The sequence below is a fragment of the Scyliorhinus torazame genome, chromosome 16 (assembly GCF_047496885.1).
Source record: "Scyliorhinus torazame isolate Kashiwa2021f chromosome 16, sScyTor2.1, whole genome shotgun sequence".
In the NCBI taxonomy this organism is placed as follows: domain Eukaryota; kingdom Metazoa; phylum Chordata; class Chondrichthyes; order Carcharhiniformes; family Scyliorhinidae; genus Scyliorhinus; species Scyliorhinus torazame.
Window position 1 is genome coordinate 56,359,355 of NC_092722.1, and position 22,076 is coordinate 56,381,430.

The 22,076-nt window shown below is 46.9% G+C and overlaps 2 protein-coding genes across 6 annotated transcripts in view; both read left to right on the forward strand.

The window, feature by feature from the left end:
• The window catches only part of LOC140392826 (centrosomal protein of 104 kDa-like), a 493,850-nt gene that overhangs the window by 265,110 nt on the left and 206,664 nt on the right, over nucleotides 1-22,076 (forward strand). The window lies entirely within an intron of this gene.
• Nucleotides 1-22,076, forward strand: part of LOC140392473 (centrosomal protein of 104 kDa-like) — a 47,251-nt gene that overhangs the window by 12,420 nt on the left and 12,755 nt on the right. Inside the window, exons 5-6 of the mRNA XM_072477714.1 lie at nucleotides 6,765-6,827; nucleotides 18,042-18,118. Of these exons, the coding sequence (XP_072333815.1) occupies nucleotides 6,765-6,827; nucleotides 18,042-18,118 (140 nt within the window). The remainder of the gene's footprint in view (nucleotides 1-6,764; nucleotides 6,828-18,041; nucleotides 18,119-22,076) is intronic.

The following is a 22,076-nucleotide window of genomic DNA, read 5'->3' on the forward strand; positions in this document are numbered from 1 at the left end:
AAATAGGGGGAGTCAAAGATGGAAGGGGAGCCACGGTTCGGAGTGCGACAAAAATAAACAAGGTATTTAAGGCCTTCTATGAAGAGCTGTACAGATCCCAGCCCCCAGCAGGGAAAGAGGGGATGAGACGATTCCTGGACCAACTGAGATTCCCGAGGGTGGAGGAGCAAGAGGTGGCTGGTTTGGGGGCACCAATTGGGTTGGAGGAGCTGAGCAAGGGTTTGGGGAGTATGCAGGCGGGGAAGGCCCCGGGACCGGACGGGTTCCCGGTGGAGTTCTACAGGAAGTATGTAGATCTGTTGGCCCCGCTACTAGTGAGGACCTTTAATGAGGCAAGAGAGGAGGGGACCCTGCCCCCGACAATGTCGGAAGCGACAATTTCTTTGATCCTAAAGCGGGACAAGGACCCACTGCAATGTGGATCGTACAGGCCGATATCGCTCCTCAATGTGGATGCAAAGTTGCTGGCAAAAGTGTTGGCCACGAGGATCGAGGACTGTGTCCCGGGGGTGATCCACGAGGACCAGACGGGATTCGTAAAGGGCAGGCAATTAAACACTAATGTGCGGCGGCTCTTAAACGTGATAATGATGCCATCGGAGGAGGGAGAGGCGGAGATAGTGGCAGCTAGGGACACGGATAAGGCCTTTGACAGAGTAGAGTGGGAGTACCTCTGGGAGGTGCTGCGTAGGTTTGGGTTCGGGGGACGGTTTATCAGTTGGGTTAAGCTCCTTTACAGAGCCCCGATGGCGAGTGTAGTGACGAACCGGCGGAGGTCTGAGTACTTTCGGCTGTACCGAGGGACGAGGCAGGGGTGCCCCCTGTCCCCCCTGTTGTTTGCATTGGCGATCGAACCCTTGGGCATGTCATTGAGGGAGTCTAATAAATGGAGGGGGTGGTCCGAGGGGGAGAAGAGCATCGGGTGTCGCTTTATGCGGATGACCTGTTGCTGTACGTGGCGGATCCAATGGAGGGGATGGTGGAGGTCATGCAGACTCTAAGGGAGTTTGGGGAGTTTTCGGGCTATAAGCTCAATGTAGGGAAGAGTGAGCTCTTTGTACTACAGGCAGGGGACCAAGAAAGGGATAGGGGACCTACCGCTGAGGAGGGCGGAGGGGAGCTTTTGGTATCTGGGGGTCCAGATAGCCAGGAGTTGGGGGCCCTACATGAACTGAATCTGACTAGGTTGGTGAAGCAAATGGAGGAGGACTTCAAAAGATGGGGACATGTTACCGCTCTAGCTAGCGGGTAGAGTGCAGTCGGTCAAAATGGTGGTCCTTCCGAGGTTTCTGTTTGTGTTTCAGTGCCTTCCCATCGTGATCACCAAGGCCTTTTTCAAGAGAGTAGGTAGGAGTATAATGAATGGGGTTTGTGTGGGCGAATAGGACCCCGAGGGTAAGGAGAGGGTTCTTGGAACGCAGTAGGGACCGAGGAGGGTTGGCGCTGCCAAACCTAGGGAGCTACTACTGGGCAGCAAATGTGGCGATGATCCGCAAGTGGGTGATGGAGGGAGAGGGGGCGGCATGGAAGAGGATGGAGATGGCGTCCTGTTAAGGAACGTGCCTGGGGGCCATGGTGACGACACCGCTGCCGCTCTCGCCGACAAGGTACCCCACGAGCCCGGTGGTGGCGGCAAAGCTAAGGATCTGGGGCCAGTGGAGACAGCGCAGGGGTGCAATGGGAGCCTCGGTGTGACCCCCGATCAGGGATAACCACCGGTTTGTCCCGGGGAAGATGGGCAGGGGGTTTCAGAGCTGGTATCGGGCGGGGATTAGAAGAATGGGGGACTTGTTCATTGACGGGACGTTTGCGAGCCTAGGGGCACTGGAGGAGAAGTTCGAGTTACCCCCGGGAAATGCCTTTAGATATATGCAGGTGAGGGCATTTGTGAGGCGACAGGTGAGTGAATTCCCGTTGCGCCAGGCACAAGAAATTCAAGACAGGGTGATCTCGGGTGTATGGGTTGGGGAGGGCAAGGTGTCGGCAATACACCAGGAGTTGAAAGAAGAGGGGGAAGCACTGGTAGAGGAGGTGGAGGGTAAATGGGAGGAGGAGCTGGGGGAGGAACTTGAGGAAGGTCTGTGGGCTGATGCCCTAGGTAGGGTTAATTCCTCTTCCTCGTGTGCCAGGCTTAGTCTGATACAATTTAAGGTGGCTCACAGAGAGCACTTGACGGGGGCGAGGTCGAGTAGGTTCTTCGGGGTGGAGGACAGATGTGGAAGGTGCTCGGGGAGCCCGGCGAACCATGTCCATATGTTTTGGTCATGCCTGGCACTGGAGGGGTTCTGGAGAGGAGTGGCGGGAGCAATATCTCAGGTGGTGAAAGTCCGGGTCAAGCCAAGCTGGGGGCTAGCAATATTTGGAGTAGTGGACGAACCGGGAGTGTAGGAGGCGAAAGAGGCTGGCATTCTGGCCTTTGCGTCCCTAGTAGCCCGGCGAAGGATCTTGCTAATGTGGAAGGAGGCGAAGCCCCCCAGCCTGGAGGCCTGGATAAATGATATGGCTGGGTTCATAAAGTTGGAGAGGATTAAGTTCGCCTTGAGAGGGTCTGCGCAGGGGTTCTACAGGCGGTGGCAACCGTTCCTAGACTATCTCGCGGAGCGTTAGAGGAAGGTCGGTCAGCAGCAGCAGCAACCTAAGGGGGGTTTGCCGGGGAGGGTGGATGAGCAAGAGATAACATGAAGGGTTGGGGAAACTGGCACGTGCGGGAGAGAGCCAGTGTATAAAGCTATGTAAACATACCATCTCACCATGTATATATCTTGCTCTGTGCGATTTCTTATTTTGTTACGGGGGGGGGGGGGGGGGGGGTTATTGTTTGTAAGGGAGAAAAATTGTGTTAAAAAAACTTTAATAAATATATATTTTTTAAAAACATCTAGTGAATAATAAGTGTCTTTCATCGAAGTTGTGAAAAGTTGTACCACATAGTTGCTATTTAAGGGTTCATCTTGAGTTCAGAGTTGTGTACTGCTCAACACCTCCAAGCCGAGTTTCACCGTTTAAATGATTTAAATAAAGCAACATGGTACTTACCAGCATTCAGTAGCAGCCATTGAGGTGGATTTTTGCTGGTTCTTGAAGTGCTGTTTTGATGGCAGAATACTTCTGGTGCTATATTCTTCAGCAGTTACTGACAGCAAGATCACTTTCCTCCACCTGCCTTCAGCTGTTCTGATTAAGACAACTGCTCTATACTGGTCATCCCAGGGAGGCATCCAAAAGCCTGCAGAGTTGGGGATTTAACCGATTCGTAGCAACTTGAATTGCCCTCTTTAGGAGCATGGGCGAGTTTGGAGGCTTGTACCGTCTGCCCTTAGGATAAATGGCGTCACTGGAAACTGAAGTGGTAGGTCCGGCCACATGATTCGCTGCTGCTGTTTATTCAGGCTGGCTCCTGCGTTCTGGCCAAATTGGGCAATGCATATCAGCCCAGAGTATTTACACTTGATTTGCCAGGATTAGGAGCCAATATTTGTGAGCACAGTACGAAGTCTTACAACACCAGGTTAAAGTCCAACAGGTTTGTTTAGATGTCACTAGCTTTCGGAGCGCTGCTCCTTCCTCAGGTGAATGAAGAGGTCTGTTCCAGAAACACATATATAGACAAATTCAAAGATGCCAAACAATGCTAGGAATGCGAGCATTAGCAGGTGATTAAATCTTTACAGATCCAGAGATGGGGTAACCCCAGGTTAAAGAGGTGTGAATTGTCTCAAGCCAGGACAGTTGGTAGGATTTTGCAGGCCAGATGGTGGGGGATGAATGTAATGTGACATGAATCCCAGGTCCCGGTTGAGGCCGCACTCATGTGTGCGGAACTTGGCTATAAGTTTCTGCTCGGCGATTCTGCGTTGTCGCGGGTCCTGAAGGCCGCCTTGGAGAACGCTTACCCGGAGATCAGAGGCTGAATGCCCTTGACTGCTGAAGTGTTCCCCGACTGGAAGGGAATATTCCTGCCTGGTGATTGTTCCACGATGTCCGTTCATTCGTTGTCGCAGCGTCTGCAAGGTCTCGCCAATGTACCACGCTTCGGGACATCCTTTCCTGCAGCGTATGAGGTAGACAACGTTGGCCGAGTCGCACGAGTATGTACCGCGTACCTGGTGGGTGGTGTTCTCACGTGTAATAGTGGTATCCATGTCGATGATCTGGCACGTCTTGCAGAGATTACCATGACAGGGTTGTGTGGTGTCGTGGTCACTGTTTTGAAGACTGGGTAGTTTGCTGCAAACAATGGTCCGTTTGAGGTTGCGCGGTTGTTTGAAGGCAAGTCGTGGGGGTGTGGGGATGACCTTGGCAAGATGTTCATCGTCATCAATGACGTGTTGAAGGCTGTGAAGAAGATGACGTAGTTTCTCCGCTCCGGGGAAGTACTGGACGACGAAGGGTATTCTGTCGCTTGTGTCCCATGTTTGTCTTCTGAGGAGGTCGGTCCGGTTTTTCGCTGTGGCGCGTTGGAACTGTCGATCGATGAGTCGAGTGCCATATCCCGTTTGTACGAGGGCATCTTTCAACGTCTGTAGATGTCTGTTACGCTCCTCCTCGTCTGAGCAGATCCTGTGTATACGGAGCGCTTGTCCATAGGGGATGGCTTCTTTAATGTGTTTAGGGTGGAAGCTGGAGAAGTGGAGCATCATGACGTTATCCGTGGGTTTGCGGTAAAGCGAAGTGCTGAGGTGACCGTCCTCGATGGAGACGAGTGTGTCCAAGAATGCAACTGATTTTGGAGAGTAGTCCATGGTGAGTCTGATGGTTGGATGGAACTTATTAATGTCATTGTGTAGTCGTTTCAGTGATTCTTCGCCGTGGGTCCAAAGGAAAAAGATGTCATCGATGTATCTGGTGTATAACATCAGTTGAAGGTCCTGTGCGGTGAGTAGGTCCTGTTCAAACTTGTGCATGAAGATGTTGGCGTATTGGGGTGCGAATTTGGTCCCCATGGCTGTTCCGTGCGTCTGAATGAAGAACTTGTTGTCGAAGGTGAAGACTTTGTGATCCAGAATGAAGCGGATGAGTTGCAGAATTGCGTCTGGAGATTGGCAGTTGTCGGTGTTGAGTACTGAGGCTATTGCAGCAATGCCGTCGTCATGGGGGATGCTGGTGTAGAGTGCCGAGACGTCCATTGTGACGAGAAATGTTCCTGGTTCAACTGGTCCATGGGTGCTGAGTTTCTGTAGGAAGTCCGTCGTGTCGCGACAGAAGCTGGGTGTACCTTGTACGATGGGTTTCAAGATGCCCTCGATGTAGCCAGAGAGGTTCTCACACAGGGTCCCATTGCCTGAAACGATAGGGCGGCCTGGTGTGTTGGCCTTATGTATTTTCGGGAGGCAGTAGAGATCTCCAATGCAGGGAGTACGTGGGATGAGAGCACTTAGGGTGCTCTGAAGATCTGGATCCAAGGTCTTGATCAGTCTGTTAAGTTGGCGGATGTGTTCCTTGGTCGGATCTGCGGGTAACTGTCTGTAGTGTTCTTGGTTGTTCAGTTGTCGGTATACTTCTTTGCAGTAGTCCGTTCTGTTCAGTACGACAGTGGCCCCCCTTTGTCTGCTGGTTTGATGACGATGCATCATCATTGGTACGCGGTACATACTCGTGCGACTCGGCCAACGCTGTCTACCTCATATGCTGCAGGAAAGGATGTCCCGAAGCGTGGTACATTGGCGAGACCATGCAGACGCTGCGACAACGAATGAACGGACATCGCGCAACAATCACCAGGCAGGAATGTTCCCTTCCAGTCGGGGAACACTTCAGCAGTCAAGGGCATTCAGCCTCTGATCTCCGGGTAAGCGTTCTCCAAGGCGGCCTTCAGGACCCGCGACAACGCAGAATCGCCGAGCAGAAACTTATAGCCAAGTTCTGCACACATGAGTGCGGCCTCAACCGGGACCTGGGATTCATGTTGCATTACATTCATCCCCCACCATCTGGCCTGCGAAATCCTACCAACTGTCCTGGCTTGAGACAATTCACACCTCTTTAACCTGGGGTTACCCCATCTCTGGATCTGTAAAGATTTAATCACCTGCTAATGCTCGCATTCCTAGCATTGTTTGGCATCTTTGAATTTGTCTATATATGTGTTTCTGGAACAGACCTCTTCATTCACCTGAGGAAGGAGCAGCGCTCCGAAAGCTAGTGACATCGAAACAAACCTGTTGACTTTAACCTGGTGTTGTAAGACTTCGTACTGTGCTCACCCCAGTCCAACGCCGGCATCTCCACATCAATATTTGTGAGGAGAGACTTGAGATATGGACCAGCTCCACTGGAACAGAGAAGTCTAGCAGGAGACTTGATGAAAGCTTTTGTAAATCTGAACAGTTTTGATGGTGAAAAGGAAGGAAAATTTCCTCCAGTTTGGAGGTTACTGACCAGTGTACCATTTTATATGGTCATTTAAGAGACCAAGGAGGGCGTTTAAGGGTTTTCTTTACACAGATTCTTTGCCATAGGAAAATTGGCTTAATATTTGAAGCAAAGGAAGATGCAGAGCTAAGGACAGAGAACAGGACAATGGAATTAATTTGGATTGTTCTCAAGAGCTGGTCCTCACATGATGCTCAATACCACATAATGGAATGTTTCTGTACTGTGGATTTTTGGGAACTTATCAGTTAAACCAACAACCAGTCTGGTTCCAAGCAGCATTTTTCTATGAAATAACAGAGTGCTGGTAGGCTTTAAATGGATAATTATAAAGCTGGAATCCATCTGAAGGATAATTTATATATTTCTAATCTGTGTATATTTAATTTTAGGTTGCCCTGGTAGCTGTTAACATCCTTGGAGATCCAGTAGATTACAATGAGACAAGTATAACTGTGAGTAGAAATAGATTAAATCTATCATATACCTCCATGAGGTGGAGCAATGCCAATAGTGCAGGTTCAATTCCCATACTGGCTGAGGTTATTCATGAAGGCACCACCTTCTCAACCTTGCCCCTCGCCTGAGGTGTGGTGAGCCTCTGGTTAAATCACCATGAGTCAGCTCTTTCTCATCTGGGACTGTGGTGACATTTGCATTTACTTTCTTTTTCATTTAGAGTATCCAATTTTTCCCCCAATTAAAGTGAATTTAGCGTGGCCAATTCACCTACCTTGCACATCTTTCTGGGTTGTGGGGGTGAAACCCACGCGGACATGGGGAGAATGCAAACACCACACAGACGGGGCCGGGATCGAACCAGGGTCCTCACTGCCGTGAGGTGGTAGTGCCAACCACTGCTCCATGCTGCCCTGACTTTAATTCCATATAATGTGTCTAGTATTATGCTTAGCACACTTCACAACGCACTTCAGGAGATTGGAGTTGGTTGAAAATGCATTTTGTTTTAATAGTTATTTCAAGCCCAGTCCTTTTTGTCCTAGGTGTTTAGCCGTTGTGTTACAGGACAAATGCAGAATTATTGGAGGAAGCCCTCAGGAATCTCAAGTTGACTTACAGCGCTGTGTTATGAGGAAAGACTGCTTATACTGGCACTTTCCTCTGGTGAATGGGAGGAGTGAGAAGGACTTAAATTGAGGTCTTTTACAGGCGTGGATAATTTGAATACAGAAAGGTTGATTAATTTAAACAGTTTAAAGTCAAAATTGGCAAAGTAAAATCGGGAATTTGGGCAACTTGCTTTTGGTGAGGATAGGATGATAGACCAGAAGTTCTGGGATAGTGGAACCAAAAGCCATTCTGGCCGTTGGAATATTGAATTAATTGTTACTAGGAAATGATATACCAAGCTGTTAGCTCCAGAATTGCATTAAGGAAGCTGATTGAACGTGTCGTTGGTTCGGGCCAATGGCCAATGTTCGAATCATTTCCATGCTATGTAATAAAAAGAGAAAATGCTGGAAGCACGGCAAGTCGGGTATCTTGTGAGACAAACACAGTTTTACATTTTACCTTTAATCTGAACTGCAAGATGTTAGATCCAAAAGGCTTTTACAGAAATACATGGGTAGGGAAAGAACAAAAGGGAAAGACTTGTGATGAGATGGAGAACAGGAGTGATTGCATTGTACGGAGGGTGGTGCTAAAAGGCAGATAGTGATCATGAGGTGATCATAGAAACAAAAGTTTGGTACAGAAAAGATGTAATTTGTTAATTCGGCAATGGAGTTGAGAGGATTGTGTCTTGGGAATTTGGTGGAGGGAGGTGGGTAGATCCTGGGGCATTGACCACCCTGCTGAATGTAACCATAGGGATTCTCCAACCCAAGCGTCAGCCCATGCCTCTTTCTCTCTGGGAGACACCCTCAAACACCAGATCCTGGTTTCTGACTGAGGTTAAAATGTGAAGTTGTTAATACTTGAAAGAAAGCTGAGGTGCTGTTGTTTGCATTGCATTTCATTGGACTAATGTGGGAAACAAAGAGGTGTGGTCAGGAGTATGAGTGAAACTAAAAATTAAGGTGGCAAGCAATCTTTGGGTCACTGGACTGGAGGTGCTCAATGTAGAGCAAAGTACATCAGGAGCGCTTTATGAAAAGCTCCAAGGACTGATTGCCAAAATGGTGCAGTATCTGGATACAATACAAACTGCTGAGGAGCTATTGAGCAGAAGAGAATGTTTTTTGAAGACCTGTTGCAGGCATAGTTAATGGCTTTAATGGCCTGCTTGCCTCGGCGATTGTCATATTTTCAGTTCAAAGAACCCTGCTTACAGCCGTTAAACTCTAACTGCATTCTTTACTGATTTATCTTCCCACCTTTATTTTATTCAGTTGTATGAGGAGGTTTGTTTATCATCCAGTATCTAGTTCAGATGAAGGACCCAACCCTGAAACATTCATTTATTTTTGTTTTTCAGCACTTGCACATTTTTTTTCAAACCTTGTAAAGGGATGCAAAACCAGACTTTTGGTGGAATTACATATTTTGAAATGTTTTCCTGACCTCCGCCTTTGTAGTCTTTTTTTTCTTTGCTTTGCAGATATGTAATCCAGCAAATCCTGTTCTGATGTTAGAATGAACGTCATTATGTATTACATTTGCTAACTGCCTTAAACGTTAAAACGTTGAAGGCTGTTTGCCAATTTTTATAAAAATGCGTTGGTCCTAGGGCCCGGTCGGTAGGGTATATTTGTCACCCGTGCTGCCAGCCACACCTTCAATCATCTTTCTTTTACAGCACTAATTAACTTGTGTTACTCAACACATCAATTTCCCCAAGGTGTCCCAATCATTGGTGTTTCATATCTGAAACTACCACAAAATGTTCACTTGTGATTTTACTTTTCTGCAGCCTCACCAAATAGAAAACATTGGCAACTCTAAAAATCGATGTTTGATGGTGATGAATTCCGAATTAAAATTCAAAGCGACTATGGTGGCCTCAAACATAAACAATTCTGTTTCCCTTGCTCCCAGTAAAGAACCCTGACTGTTTCCCCTTTTCATATTTATATCTTGATCTCAACTAATATGCTGGGATTCCCAAATCTCTGTGATCGTATGGAACGCAAGATCCAAATGGGATTAGCTTTGATAAAGGGTCACCTGGACTTGAAACGTTAGCTCTTTTCTTCTCTTACAGATGCTGCCAGACCTGCTGAGATTTTCCAGCATTTTCTCTTTTGGATCCAAATGGAAAATCAATTATTTAAAAAAATATATATATTTTATTAAAGTTTTCAAACACAATTTTTTCCCCTCACAAATCAACAAAAATGGTAACATGATAACTGCTATATAACATTGTTTAAATAACATAGTAAACTAACTAAATAACACTAAGTAATGCTCCCCCCCCACCCCCTCTCCCCCTCTAAAACACAAACAATTTACCCCCCCCCCCCCCCCCGGGTTGCTGCTGCTGGCCATCTATCTTCCCCCTAACGTTCCGCTAGGTAGTCGAGGAACGGTTGCCACCATCTGGTGAACCCTTGAGCCGATCCTCTCAGCGCAAACTTCATCCGCTCTAGTTTTATGAACCCCGCCATATCGTTTATCCAGGCCTCCAGTCCGGGGGGTTTCGCTTCCTTCCACATGAGTAAAATCCTACGCCGGGCTACTAGAGACGCAAAGGCCACGATGGTCGGCCTCTCTCGCCTCCTGCACTCCCGGCTCATCCGCTACCCCAAATATAGCTAACCCCCAGCCTGGCTTGACCCGGACCTTCACCACCTTCGAGATCACTCCCGCCACTTCCCCCTCCAATACCTCCTCCAGTGCCGGACACAACCAAAACATATGTGTGTGGTTCGCCGGACTTCCCCCCGCACCTCCCGCACTTGTCCTCCGCTCCGAAGAACCTGCTCAACCTTGCGCCCGTTATGTGTGCTCTATGCAGCACCTTAAATTGGACCAGGCTAAGCCTGGCACACGAGGAAGAGGGAATTTTACCCTACCTTAGGGCATCAGCCCACAAACCCCCCTCAATCTCCTCCCCGAGCTCCTCTTCCCATTTTCCCTTTAGTTCGTCCACCAGCTCCTCCCCCCTCTTCTCTCATCTCCCGGTATATCTCTGACACTTTGCCCTGCCCGACCCACACCCCCCGAAAGCACTCTGTCCTGGATCCCCTTGTGGTCGGGAGCAGCGGAAATTTCCCTCACCAGTTGTCTCGTGAACGCTCTCACCTGCATATATCTAAAGAAATTTCCCAGGGGCAGCTCACACTTTTTCCTTAAGCGCTCCCAAGCTCGCAAACGTCCCATCTATAAAATAAGTTTCCCACTCCTGATTCCTGCCCCGTGCCAGCTCTGGAATCCTCCGTCCAGCCTCCCTGGGGCAAAACCTATGGTTGTTCCTGATCGGGGACCCACACCGAGGCTCCCAGCACACCCCTCTGTCGCCTCCATTGCCCCCAGATACTTTAATGTTGCCGCCACCACTGGGTTTGTGGTAAATTTTTTTGGGGGAGAGCGGTAGTGGCGCCGTCATCAGCGCTTTTAAGCTTGTTCCTTTGCAGGACGCCATCTCCAGCCTTTTCCATGCCTCTCCCTCTATCATCCATTTACGAATCATCGCCACGTTGGCGGCCCCAATAGTAATCGCCCAAATTCGGCAATGCCCAGTCCCCCTCTGTCTCTGCTATGTTGTAGGAACCCCCTCCTTACCCCTCGGGGCCTTCCCTGCCCACAAGAAGCTCGTGAATTTTCTATCTATTTTTTTTGAAAAGGACCTTAGTGATCAGTATAGGGAGACATTGGAACACGAATAGGAACCTCGGGAGGACCATCATGTTAATCGCCTGCCCGCCAGTGACAGCGGCTGCATATCCCACCTTTTGAAATCCTCTTCCATTTGTTCCACCCGTCGAGTCAGATTGAGTCTGTGTAAGGTTCCCCAGCTCCTGGCTATCTGAATCCCCAGGTATCGGAAGTTTCTTTCACACTCCTTAGCGGTAGGCCATCTATCCCTCTACTCTGGTCCCCAGGGTGTATCACAAAAAGCTCACTCTTTCCCATGTTAAGCCTATATCCCGAGAAATCTCCAAACTCCCTCAATATCTGCATGACCTCTGTCATCCCCCCCACTGGGTCCGTCACATACAGCAGTAGGTCATCTGCGTAGAGTGACACTCGGTGTTCCTCTCCCCCTCTAACCACCCCTCTCCATTTTCTGGAGTCTCAGCGCTATGGCCAGTGGTTCAATTGCCAGCGCGAACAGTAATGGGGACAACGGGCATCCCTGTCTTGTTCCCCTGTGTAGTCGAAAATACTCCGACCTTTGCCGATTTGTGACCACACTTGCCCGTTGGGGCCCCATATAGGAGTTTTAACCCAGCTGACAAACCCCTCCCCGAACCCGAACCTCCTCAGCACCTCCCATAGATACTCCCACTCCACACTATTAAATGCCTTCTCTGCATCCATTGCCGCCACTATCTCTGCCTCTCCCTCTGCTGGGGGCATCATTATCACCCCTAATAGCCCGTCGCACATTGACATTTAATTGTCTCCCCTTTTCGAACCCTGGCTGGTCTTCGTCCACCATTATCAGGTTTCCTACCTCCAGGTCCGGGATACGTCCCAGCATCCGCTTCATAAATCCCGCATCATCCCAATTCGGGGCATATACATTAACCGACACGACCTCCATTCCCTGCAGTCTGTCACTCACCATCACATATCTGCCACCGCTGTCCGCTACAATGTTCCTAGCCTCGAATGACACCCGTTTCCCCACCAGTATGGCCACCCCTCTATTCTTTGCATCCAGCCCTGAGTGGAACACCTGTCCCACCCATCCTTTCCTTAACCTAACTTGGTCCGCCACCTTCAGGTGCGTCTCCTGAAGCATGGCCACGTCTGCCTTCAGTCCTTTTAAGTGCGCGAACACTTGGGCCCTCTTAATCGGCCCATTTAGGCCTCTCACGTTCCACGTGATCAGCCGAACTGGGGGGCTGCCTGCCCCCCTCCCCTGTCGACTAGCCATCACCCTCTCTGGGCCAGTCCCACGTCCCGGGTTCCGCGCACCACCCCGTTCCCCAGGTAGCGCATTCCCGCCCCGACCACCTTTTCTTTTACCAGTTCCCTTTCGATCTCTGCAGCAGCAACCCAGTTATTTCCTCTCTCTCTCTCTCTCTCTCTCTCTCTCTCTCTCTCTCTCTCTCTCTCTCTCTCTCCTCTCTCTCTCTCTCTCTCTCTCTCTCTCTCTCTCTCTCTCTCTCTCTCTCTCCCTCCCTCCCTCCCTCCCTCTCTCTCTCTCTCTCTCTCTCTCTCTCTCTCTCTCTCTCTCTCTCTCCTCCCCCCCCCCCCCCCCCCCCCCCCCCCCCCCAGATCCCCATCTAGCATGGTTACTACCCCCTATTGCTTCTGAAAGTCAGCTGACTTCAACTGACCCCGGCTTCTCACGCTCTTCTCCTTGACCCCCCTGTGTGGGGAACTCCCATCCACCTTGCGCCTATCTTCCCGCCATCATCTTTCTGGCACGGAAACAAGAAAAATAAACCCCGTATTCTCTAGAGCCGTCCAGCCCCTCGTGGCGCAGCTCCCTCTGCCGCCCCACTCCCATTCCCCATCCCCCGCCTATGTCTCTTCTTCCCTCCCACCGGCGCCCACACTTCTCAGTGTACCCCCCCCCCCCCCCTCCCCAATTTACATCTCTATATACATCAGCATTGTTGTTTCCCCTCCAACATCAGTCCCTCAGTTCTGATCCAGTTTCTCATTTGGTGAAGGTCCATGCTTCTTCTGCCGTTTCGAAGTAGTGATGCCTCTCCTGGTGCGTGACCCACAGTCGCGCCGGCTGCAACATCCCGAACTTCACCTTCTTGTGTAGCACCTCCTTGGCTCGATTAAAACTCGCCTTCCTTCTCGCCACCTCCGCACTCCAATCCTGGTACACTCGTACCACCGCATTCTCCCATCTACTACTTCGTACCTTTTTGGCCCATCTCAGAACCACCTCTCTGTCATTGAAGCGGTGAAATCGCACGATCATCGCCCTAAGTGGTTCTCCCGCCTTTGGTCTCCTCGCAGGGACCCGATGGGCCCCTTCCACTTCCAAGAGGCTCGAGGGGGCCTCGGCTCCCATTAGCGAGCGTAGCACCGTGCTCACGTAAGCCCCGCCGTCCGCTCTTTCCACTCCCTCGGGGAGACCCAGGATCCGGAGGTTCTTTCTCCGTGATCAGTTTTCTAGGACTTCAATCCTTTCGGTGCACTTCTTGTGGAGCGCCTCGTGCGTCTGCATTTTGACCGCCAGGCCCAGGATCTCGTCCTCATTGTCCGTCACCTTCTGCTCCACCACACGAAGCTCCATCTCCTGGGTCTTTTGTATCTCCTTAAGCCCCTCAATTGCTTGTAGCATCGGGGCCAGCACCTCCTTTTTAAGCAGCTCCACACACCGTCTTAAAAATTCGTCCTGGTCCGGTCCCCATGTCGCCTGGGCTCCCTCCGCCGCCATCTTGCTCCTTTCTTCCTTCTGCCCCTGCCCTCGAGGATTCTTCGAGATCTGGCCGCCGCCGCCGATATTTTTCTTTTTCGCTGGGGGGGACTCCCTGTTGTCTCATCCCACACGGTGTCGTCCCGAAAAATATCCCCGTTGGGGCTCTTAAAAGAGCCCGAAGGTTTGTTCGAGCTGGAGCCACCGAAACGTGCGGCTTAGCTGGTCATCGCTGCAACCGGAAGTCGGGAAATCAATTATTCTAGTGCAAGTAATAAGTTTAAAAAAAGACCCTGAAATATCTGTACATTCCAAAGTACTTCTGCCTGACTGGATTGTTGGTGCAGAAATTGTGATAACAAAGAGCCTTGAAATTGGAATATCCATAAGGAAAAATGTTTGCTATATCATCCAGCAAATGGAATACGTGCCATAAATGTTTATATTATGGTTTAACTGATTATGGCACAGGATTTATTTGTATCTGACTTCCAAGTTCCATCAGAGCTGCTGATCATCACTTAATTGAAAAGCTATTTTTAACACAATTATCAAAACATCGCTGTCTTTCCTTTCTGTTCAAATAACTTTCATCTGCTGGAAAGTGGAAACAAATGTTATTTTCTGATCTAAACAATTCCATTCAGTTCCTTTTTAAAAAAAAAAAGCTGGCAGTTTTTGGCCACCTTGGGCGACTACTTTGTTTACCTCGTGGATGGACACACCGATCCTGATTGGTCCGCAGTCTTAATGGTAATAGAAAATAAACAAAGGGGAAACTGATGTTTCTACCCACTTGAAGTCTAATAAGTTCATCCATTTGAGGTGGCCTATAGAAGTGTTTTCATTTCACTGCAGATCATAAAGGTGCTACAGTTTTTTGTCCCCTCACATTGCATGGACGTTGCCACTTTGTGCTTTAATTTGCATGTGATTCCTTGTCACAAATTTTCAGATCTTTTTATCTTCAGCCACAATCCTTCCTGTCTTGTGCCGTTAGAGGCCGATAATATACAATATTGAACATTGGACAGAACATAATCCATTTGCTTTAAGAAACAATAGAGGTACCATTACACTAGGTGTATTCTACTGGCCACCAACTAGTAGAAAAGATAGAGAAGTGCCTTTGCAGGGAAATTAGAGAGGTGCATAAACTAGAGCAGAGTGATAATGCGGGGCTTTATTATTCACGCAGTTAATGTGAGGATAATTAGTGTAAAGGACAGAGGGGCTAGATTGGAGAAGTTGGGCTGTTCACCTGTAGAAGACCAGTTTGAGAAGGGGTTTAATCCAGGTATTCCGAATCATGCGAGGTCCAGGCAGAATAGATAGTGAGAAACTGTTCCCATTGGTGGAACGGTCAAGAACCGGAAAACACCTAGTGAGGTGAAGAAGGTGTGGGGTGAGGTGGGTGATAAGGGGAAAAACATTTTCACTCGGCAAATTTGGATTCCAACTCCAGTTCCCGTTAGCTCCCTTATCTCTCCACAGATGCTGTCAGACCTCCTGAGATTGTCCAGTATTTTCTGTTTTTGTTTTGGATTGCAGCATCTGCAGTAATTTGCTTTTACTTTTACTCAACAAATGGTTGGAATCTGCAGTGCACTAGTCGAGTGTGGTTGAGGGAAATTCAGGCAAGGCTGTAAGAAAATAATTAGATCACCTGTTGAGAGAAATTTCAGGGATAAGGAAGTGGGCCTTGCTGAGTTGCTACTGCATGGGGCAATACAGACCAAATGGCCTCCTGTGCTGTAGCCATTTATGTCACTAAAAGATAATTGAACATTCGCACTAAAAGCAAATGCGGTTGCAAATCCATTTTGCTTAGGACAGCAATTACCTGCTACTTAGTCGAACTTCATTGTTTGTAAGAAGTTTCTCAACCGCGCTGTTGATTATATTCTTCATGTGGATGCTGTCTCTGGGAAACACAATCTATTGCCAGCAGGTGGCATCAGAACACCATTCATTTGAGAAAATGTGACTGCAATTTCTTGTTTCGGCCGACCAGATCTTCAAACATATGGGATGAATTTTCTTGCTTTGTTCAGGGAAAATCAGTACTCACTGGTCTGCTTTTACAACAAACCCGGCTCCACGTTTATGCTGCTGACATCCAGCTCTACCTCACCACTACTTATGATGGAAATCTCCAACTAAATAATGGGAAGGCTGAAGCCATTGTCTTTGGTTCCCATCACATGATGTTCACAAGCCGCCCTGTCCATTCCACTCCCTAGTAACTGCCTGCAGCCAACTCAAGCTGCTCTGAATTTTGTTATATTTAACCCAAAGGTGAACTTCCGACCACGCACCTGTATCACCACTAAGACTGCCTACTTCCACCTCTCCTCATCCATGCCACTGTTATCTTTGGTCACGACCAGCTTTCTTGCCAGCCCTTCATCTTTCACCAGCCATACACTTGAGCTCATCCATTATTCCCTGTACCTTAAATCGCACCAAGTTCCATTCACCCGTTCTCCCTTGGCTCGCTGTCCTACACTGAATCCTAATCCAGCAACACCACAATTTTACAAATCTCGATTGTAGTTTCTCCATGGCCTCACTCAACCGTGCCCTGATAACCTGCTCCAGCCATCCAATCCTCTGAGATTCCTGCACTGTTGGTCATTTGCCCTGATATTTGCTTATGTTGCTCAGTGCCTTTGTTTGATAATGATCCTGTGACATGCCTTGTGATGTTTTACTACATTAAAGATGCTATATAAATGCAAGCTATTTGCATTAAAAATGCATAGAATTCGGTGTTAAAACTTTCCCTTTGAAATCATAGATTCAATGGCGCACTCCAGTTGTGTTAATTTTCTGAAAGTTTGCACTTGCGGTATAAAAGTGCATTGTAATACCTGGTCTGGCCTATATGTGATTCTAGATCCACAGCAATGTGGTTGATTCTTAAATGCCCTTCGGAATGGGCAATGAATGCTAACACAGCCGTGACACCCACATCCCGTGAACGAATAAAAAAAATAGTTGATCGGGGTACCATTCAGCCATTATCTTTCTGCGAGCTTCAGCTTCTTCATTTGAGCAATATGCATTGATCACACTTGCCTGTTCTTTACATATTTGGTGTAACACTGTATTCTATAGTAATTATTTAAAATCATTTTTTAAATCTCAGTTGAGAAGGCTAATTACAACCTATCAACGTATTTAAAACCATGGAGGGACAGTAATGCTCACTGAAACTATTCTTGTTCTACATCAATAATCATTTATTGCCTAACCTCCTGTCCTCCTTTGAAACAGACTGAGGGAATATTTACTTTGCTGGAATGTGTACCAGTCCTATATTGCTATAAATCTCCATGTGCACCCGTTGGTGTAGACGTGGGCTGTTTTCTGCTTTACCTTGCACTGGTGCTGAGCCTCGCCATGTGTTTGGAATTTTTATATTGATGATGATCTGGCAGTGTAATATTTGATCCATGTGGCATTTTGCCACCTTGATGTCTGAACACACTGGGAAAAATGCAGCAAGTAGGCAGCAGGAGTTTCAGCATTTGTTTTAGAACCTTTTGTTATAAATAGCATTCAGCCCAATTTCTGTTAGCAGACTGCATAAAAGTGCAATTGGAGCCAGAAGTTTAGTTTCTGAAATGTTTACGTTTGGGTTTTTTAATCCCTCCCATGTTTATGCGTACAAGCAGACTTTGTGTGGGACTGTAGAACTCCATGCTGCATAAAGTTTTACCTCGTATCACCATTGGCTCTATTGCCAATCACCTTCAAACAATGTCCTCTGGTTCTTAATCCATTTTCCAATATGAACAGTTTCTGTCTATTTGCTCTGTGATTTTGAATTCCTCTATCAAACTTCCTCTCGGCCTTCTCTGAAAACAAGCTTTAGCCTTTCCGAATTATCCATGTAACTCCGTTTCTCACCCCCAAAACCATTCTTGTAAATCTATTCTGAACTCCGTGAAACTTTCACATCCATCCTGAAGCACAGCATCCAAAATTGGATGCAATACTCCAGCTGAAGCTGGCGGTGTTTTATAAAAGTTTATCATAAAGCTCCTTTCCTCTTTTTTCTTGTCCATTATTATCAGGACTGTCTTATCGTAGCTCAATGCAGAGGTGGCGGAGTGTAATAATTGCATAGGTCTACAGAGCTAAATGCTGTCTCAACTAAATTAATTGAAGTAATTCAGTGAAAAGTTTTCCTTTTTTCTTACAGCCCACAAAAGAGAAGCTAATTGATCATTACCTTGGATGTAGCCCAGACGACCCAGCACTCGATAGAACTTATTTCGGGTAAATAGTTACAATGCTCTTCATTGACAAGTATTTGAACAGTAAAAAGTCCTGCAGCATGGTCATGTGGTTGTCCCTGAAACTGTGCACATAGTTTCTGCAGAGACTGAAGATGTATAAACTTGCTGGTTGTTCTGTAATATCATTGGGAGTGGGGCTTCTGATTGATTGTGACTGCTCCCACCAAGAGGATCTGTGCTGTTAAGGCAATGTCATTTAAATAGGTTGAGCATAATAGATCTGTCAGTGTAGTGGTTTTATTTAAATATAAATTTAGAGTACCTAATTATTTTTTCTCCAATTAAGGGGCAACTTAGCGTGGCCAATCCACCTATCCTGCACATCTTTTTGTGTTGTGGGTGTGAGACCCACCCAGACATGGGGAGAACGTGCAAACTTCATAAGGACAGTGACCCAGGGCCGAACCCGGCTCCTCAGTGCTGAGGCAGCAGTGCTAACCACTGCCCCACCGTGCTGCCTAGTACAGTGGGTTGTTGATAGTAAATTATAGCATATGATCTCATTTGTGTCAGAGGAAAGCTGCAGCATCGTTTTTCTTTTTAGTTTTGTCCTTTTCTGATTAGAAATTAATGTAAAGCTGTTTTGAGATTACATCAACCCAATGCTCCCAGGTGTGAACTGCCTTTCTGGAAGGACAAAGAAACAATGGAGTGGAAACAACAAATCATATTTATTTTAAAATTATGGAAATCCAGCCGTTTTACTGAAGTAATTTTGCAATTGTTGGCAGCCAAGTAGGCAATGGCCAGAAACATACTGAAACTCCAATATTTCAACTGCAGTTTTGGTTGTGAATAGCAATTAATTTGCCGTTTTATGATTTTCTATCTGGACAGGGGAACATGTGGCTTGTAGGTAGTAACATTTTGTTCCCGCAGTTTCTATGCACTACTTACCTAAACGTACCTGATGGCAAAATGTAATTTTTGTATCAAAATTAAGAATTGGACATTGACATTGAAGGACTTGGGAAATGACACTATTTTGCTTGGATGTTTCAGGATGTTTAATAAATGAAATGTAAAAGTACATAGATAAAAGTCAATAAAAACTGAAGTTGCATGTTTTAGAAATAAGACTCCTTGCAAAGAAAGAGAGACTTGCATTTATAGAACACCTTTCACTACCACTGGCTGTCTCAACGTGCTTTACAGCCATTGAAATGCTTTTAAATTTAGTCAAATTGTTGTAATGTTGAAAATATGCTATCAGATTATGTACAGCAAGCTCTCACACATAGCCATGTGATATTGAACAGGGAAGATGCTTTTGTGCTGTTGATCAAGAGGTAAGTATTGGCCAGGGCACTTGTGGATAATTCCTCTGCTGCTGAGAAATAGTGCAATGTCTACCTGAGTGGGCAAGCAACTCCACACAGTGTGACCATTGAAAGTGCTGTACTCCTTCAGTATTTCACTGAAGTTTTGGCCTCTATTTTGTTTTTAAATCCTTGATTGGAATTTGAACCCACGATGTTGTAATTCCGAGGTAAGAGCGCTACCAGCTGAGCAACAGATGAAAAACTAAAATATATTACTGCCTCCCCTAAAATTTCTTCATGAGTTCAACTAAACTTTTTAATTTAGTTTGTGTTCAAGGATGAACCTATGTTATAACAGTGACTAAAAACACACTTTGTTGGCTGTAAAACATTTTGAGATGGTCATGAAAAGCACTATGTGAATGCAAGGCTTTCTTTTAATAGTGACTACACTCCAAAAATACTTGATTGCTTTGAAAGCATTTTGGGCATCCTGAGTTTGTGCAAGGCATGATATAAATGAAACTATTTTTTCTTTTTAATACCGATTTGGAGGTGGTGCAGCGATAGCACTGCTGCCTATTGCGCTGAGGACCTGGTTCGATCCTGGCCATGGGTCTGTGCGGAGTTTACACATTTTCCCTTTGTCTGCAACCCCCACAACCCAAAGAAATGCAGGTTACGTGGATTGGCCAGGCTAAATTGTCCCTTAATTGGGGAAAACATTTGGATACAGTAATTTAAAAAACAATACTGATTTGGAGGTGCAAGTAACTTTCTTTGAATATAATGGTGTATCCTTAATGAATACCCTGAGCATTGTGCCATTGTAAATGGGAAATCTACAATTTAAAACACTCTCCTCCCTCCCATTCTGACCTTTAGTTGTGAGTGACCTGGCAGTTAAAATAGCAAGTTGTGTGTCACTGAACAAAGTAATATTCAGTTTTTTTAAATGAGCATCGTGCTTCGAGAAATAACTCTTAATTTGTGATTAGTTAGTTTTGTCCAGTTCATGGAATGTGTTGAGACTTGATCATTGCCTGAGATTTACCACACATGTGGTGGATTGTTAAATTGAATTATTAATAAACTAGAAGCGGTGTATAACGTTTTGTGCCACCCTCCAGTATACAGGCTACAATCTGAACTGCTCGAGTTCTTACTTTGCTTTGCGTTTTGCAGAAGGTGAATGACCATATGTTAAATTTCCATCAAAAGTTTTGAATTTTTTCCCTCCAATCTCAATAACTGAATTACAAGATCCATTTGCTGTTGCATTTTACATTATGCAATTCCAAGCATTAGAATTTGGAAGAACAATAGCTGTGATTTGTATGCTTTAGTTCTCTTAATCAGATATTCATGCAGCTTTTTTAAGGAAGTTAGTCATCTCTGAATATTCAAGATTTCATCCTTATCATTTGCCCTTTTTTTTTTTTGCATCCATGTGACCTGTTAGCAGCATTTTCCTGAAACATTGCATTAGATCCTATATATTACCTGCCATATTTCCTTCTCCCTCACGTGCTCTCAATTAGTTTTCCTCTAATCTATTACAATGATTATTGTAAATTTTCATTTTGAAACGTATTAGGAGTATCACTTCTGAGACTTCCGGTGGTGGCCATGGTATGAGTGGTTGTACACAGGGCAGCTCTTGATTGAAGGCGTAGAAAAGAGCTGTTTTTACCCGAAATCGGGTGTAACTGAAAGTGGGAGGATAAGTCCTCGTCCCCCCCGGGGGGAGTGGCATGTCTGCTGGTTACCAAACCAGGCAAAGAAGGTGAAAGAAGTGGCCAACAAGTTGAAAGAGACCTGTGGCGCAGTAGCTTTTGGAAAGATGGCAGAGCGGAAGGCCCCGGATGGAACAGTTGATGGCCTTCATCAGGGAAGAGGTCCACCAGCAGAGGAAGGAGATGCAGGAGGTTTGCTCGAACGTAATCAATTGGGCTATGGCACGCCTAAGGGGCTCGATGGAGAAGGTGGGAAAATGTCTGGAGGCACGGGGGTCGCAGATCCGAGAGATGGAGAGGGTGATGTCGGAACACAGCGATAGACTGGAGGCGCAGGGGCTTTCAGGAGACCTTTGTAAGACCGTGGTGGAGGAGCTGGGAAACGGGTCGAAAGGGCAGAATCTGCGAACAGTGGCCTTCCTGAAGGAGTGGACGTTGCGAGTGCCACAAGGTACGGTTCAGGGATGCTAGCGGGGCTGATGGAGGAGGGGGTGTTGGAGAGAGCACACAGGTCTCTTGAGAGGCAGAAGCCAAGAGCTGGGGAGCCCCCGCCGGCAGAGATCGTGAGACTCCACATGTTTGTGGTGAAAGAGAATATCCTGCAGTGAGCCAACGCGAAGCGGAACTGTGAATGGGAGGGTAAGAAGGACGAATACTCCAGGATATTGGAGCTGGACTGGCAAAAAACGGCTTGCTGGGTTCAACAGGGTCAAGGCGGTGCTGTATCGATGACAGATCAGATTGAAGTGCTCTACCCGACGCAACAATGGGTGACTTAGGAGGGTCGGGAATATTATTTTTAGACCCCAGAAGTGACCAATTACCTAATCGGGGAGCATAAACTGGGAAAACCGAACAATCTATTCATTTATATTTATATTTGAATTGATCTGTTGACTGTTGGAAGGATTTCCTACAATCTCTTAGCAAGAGCCATTTG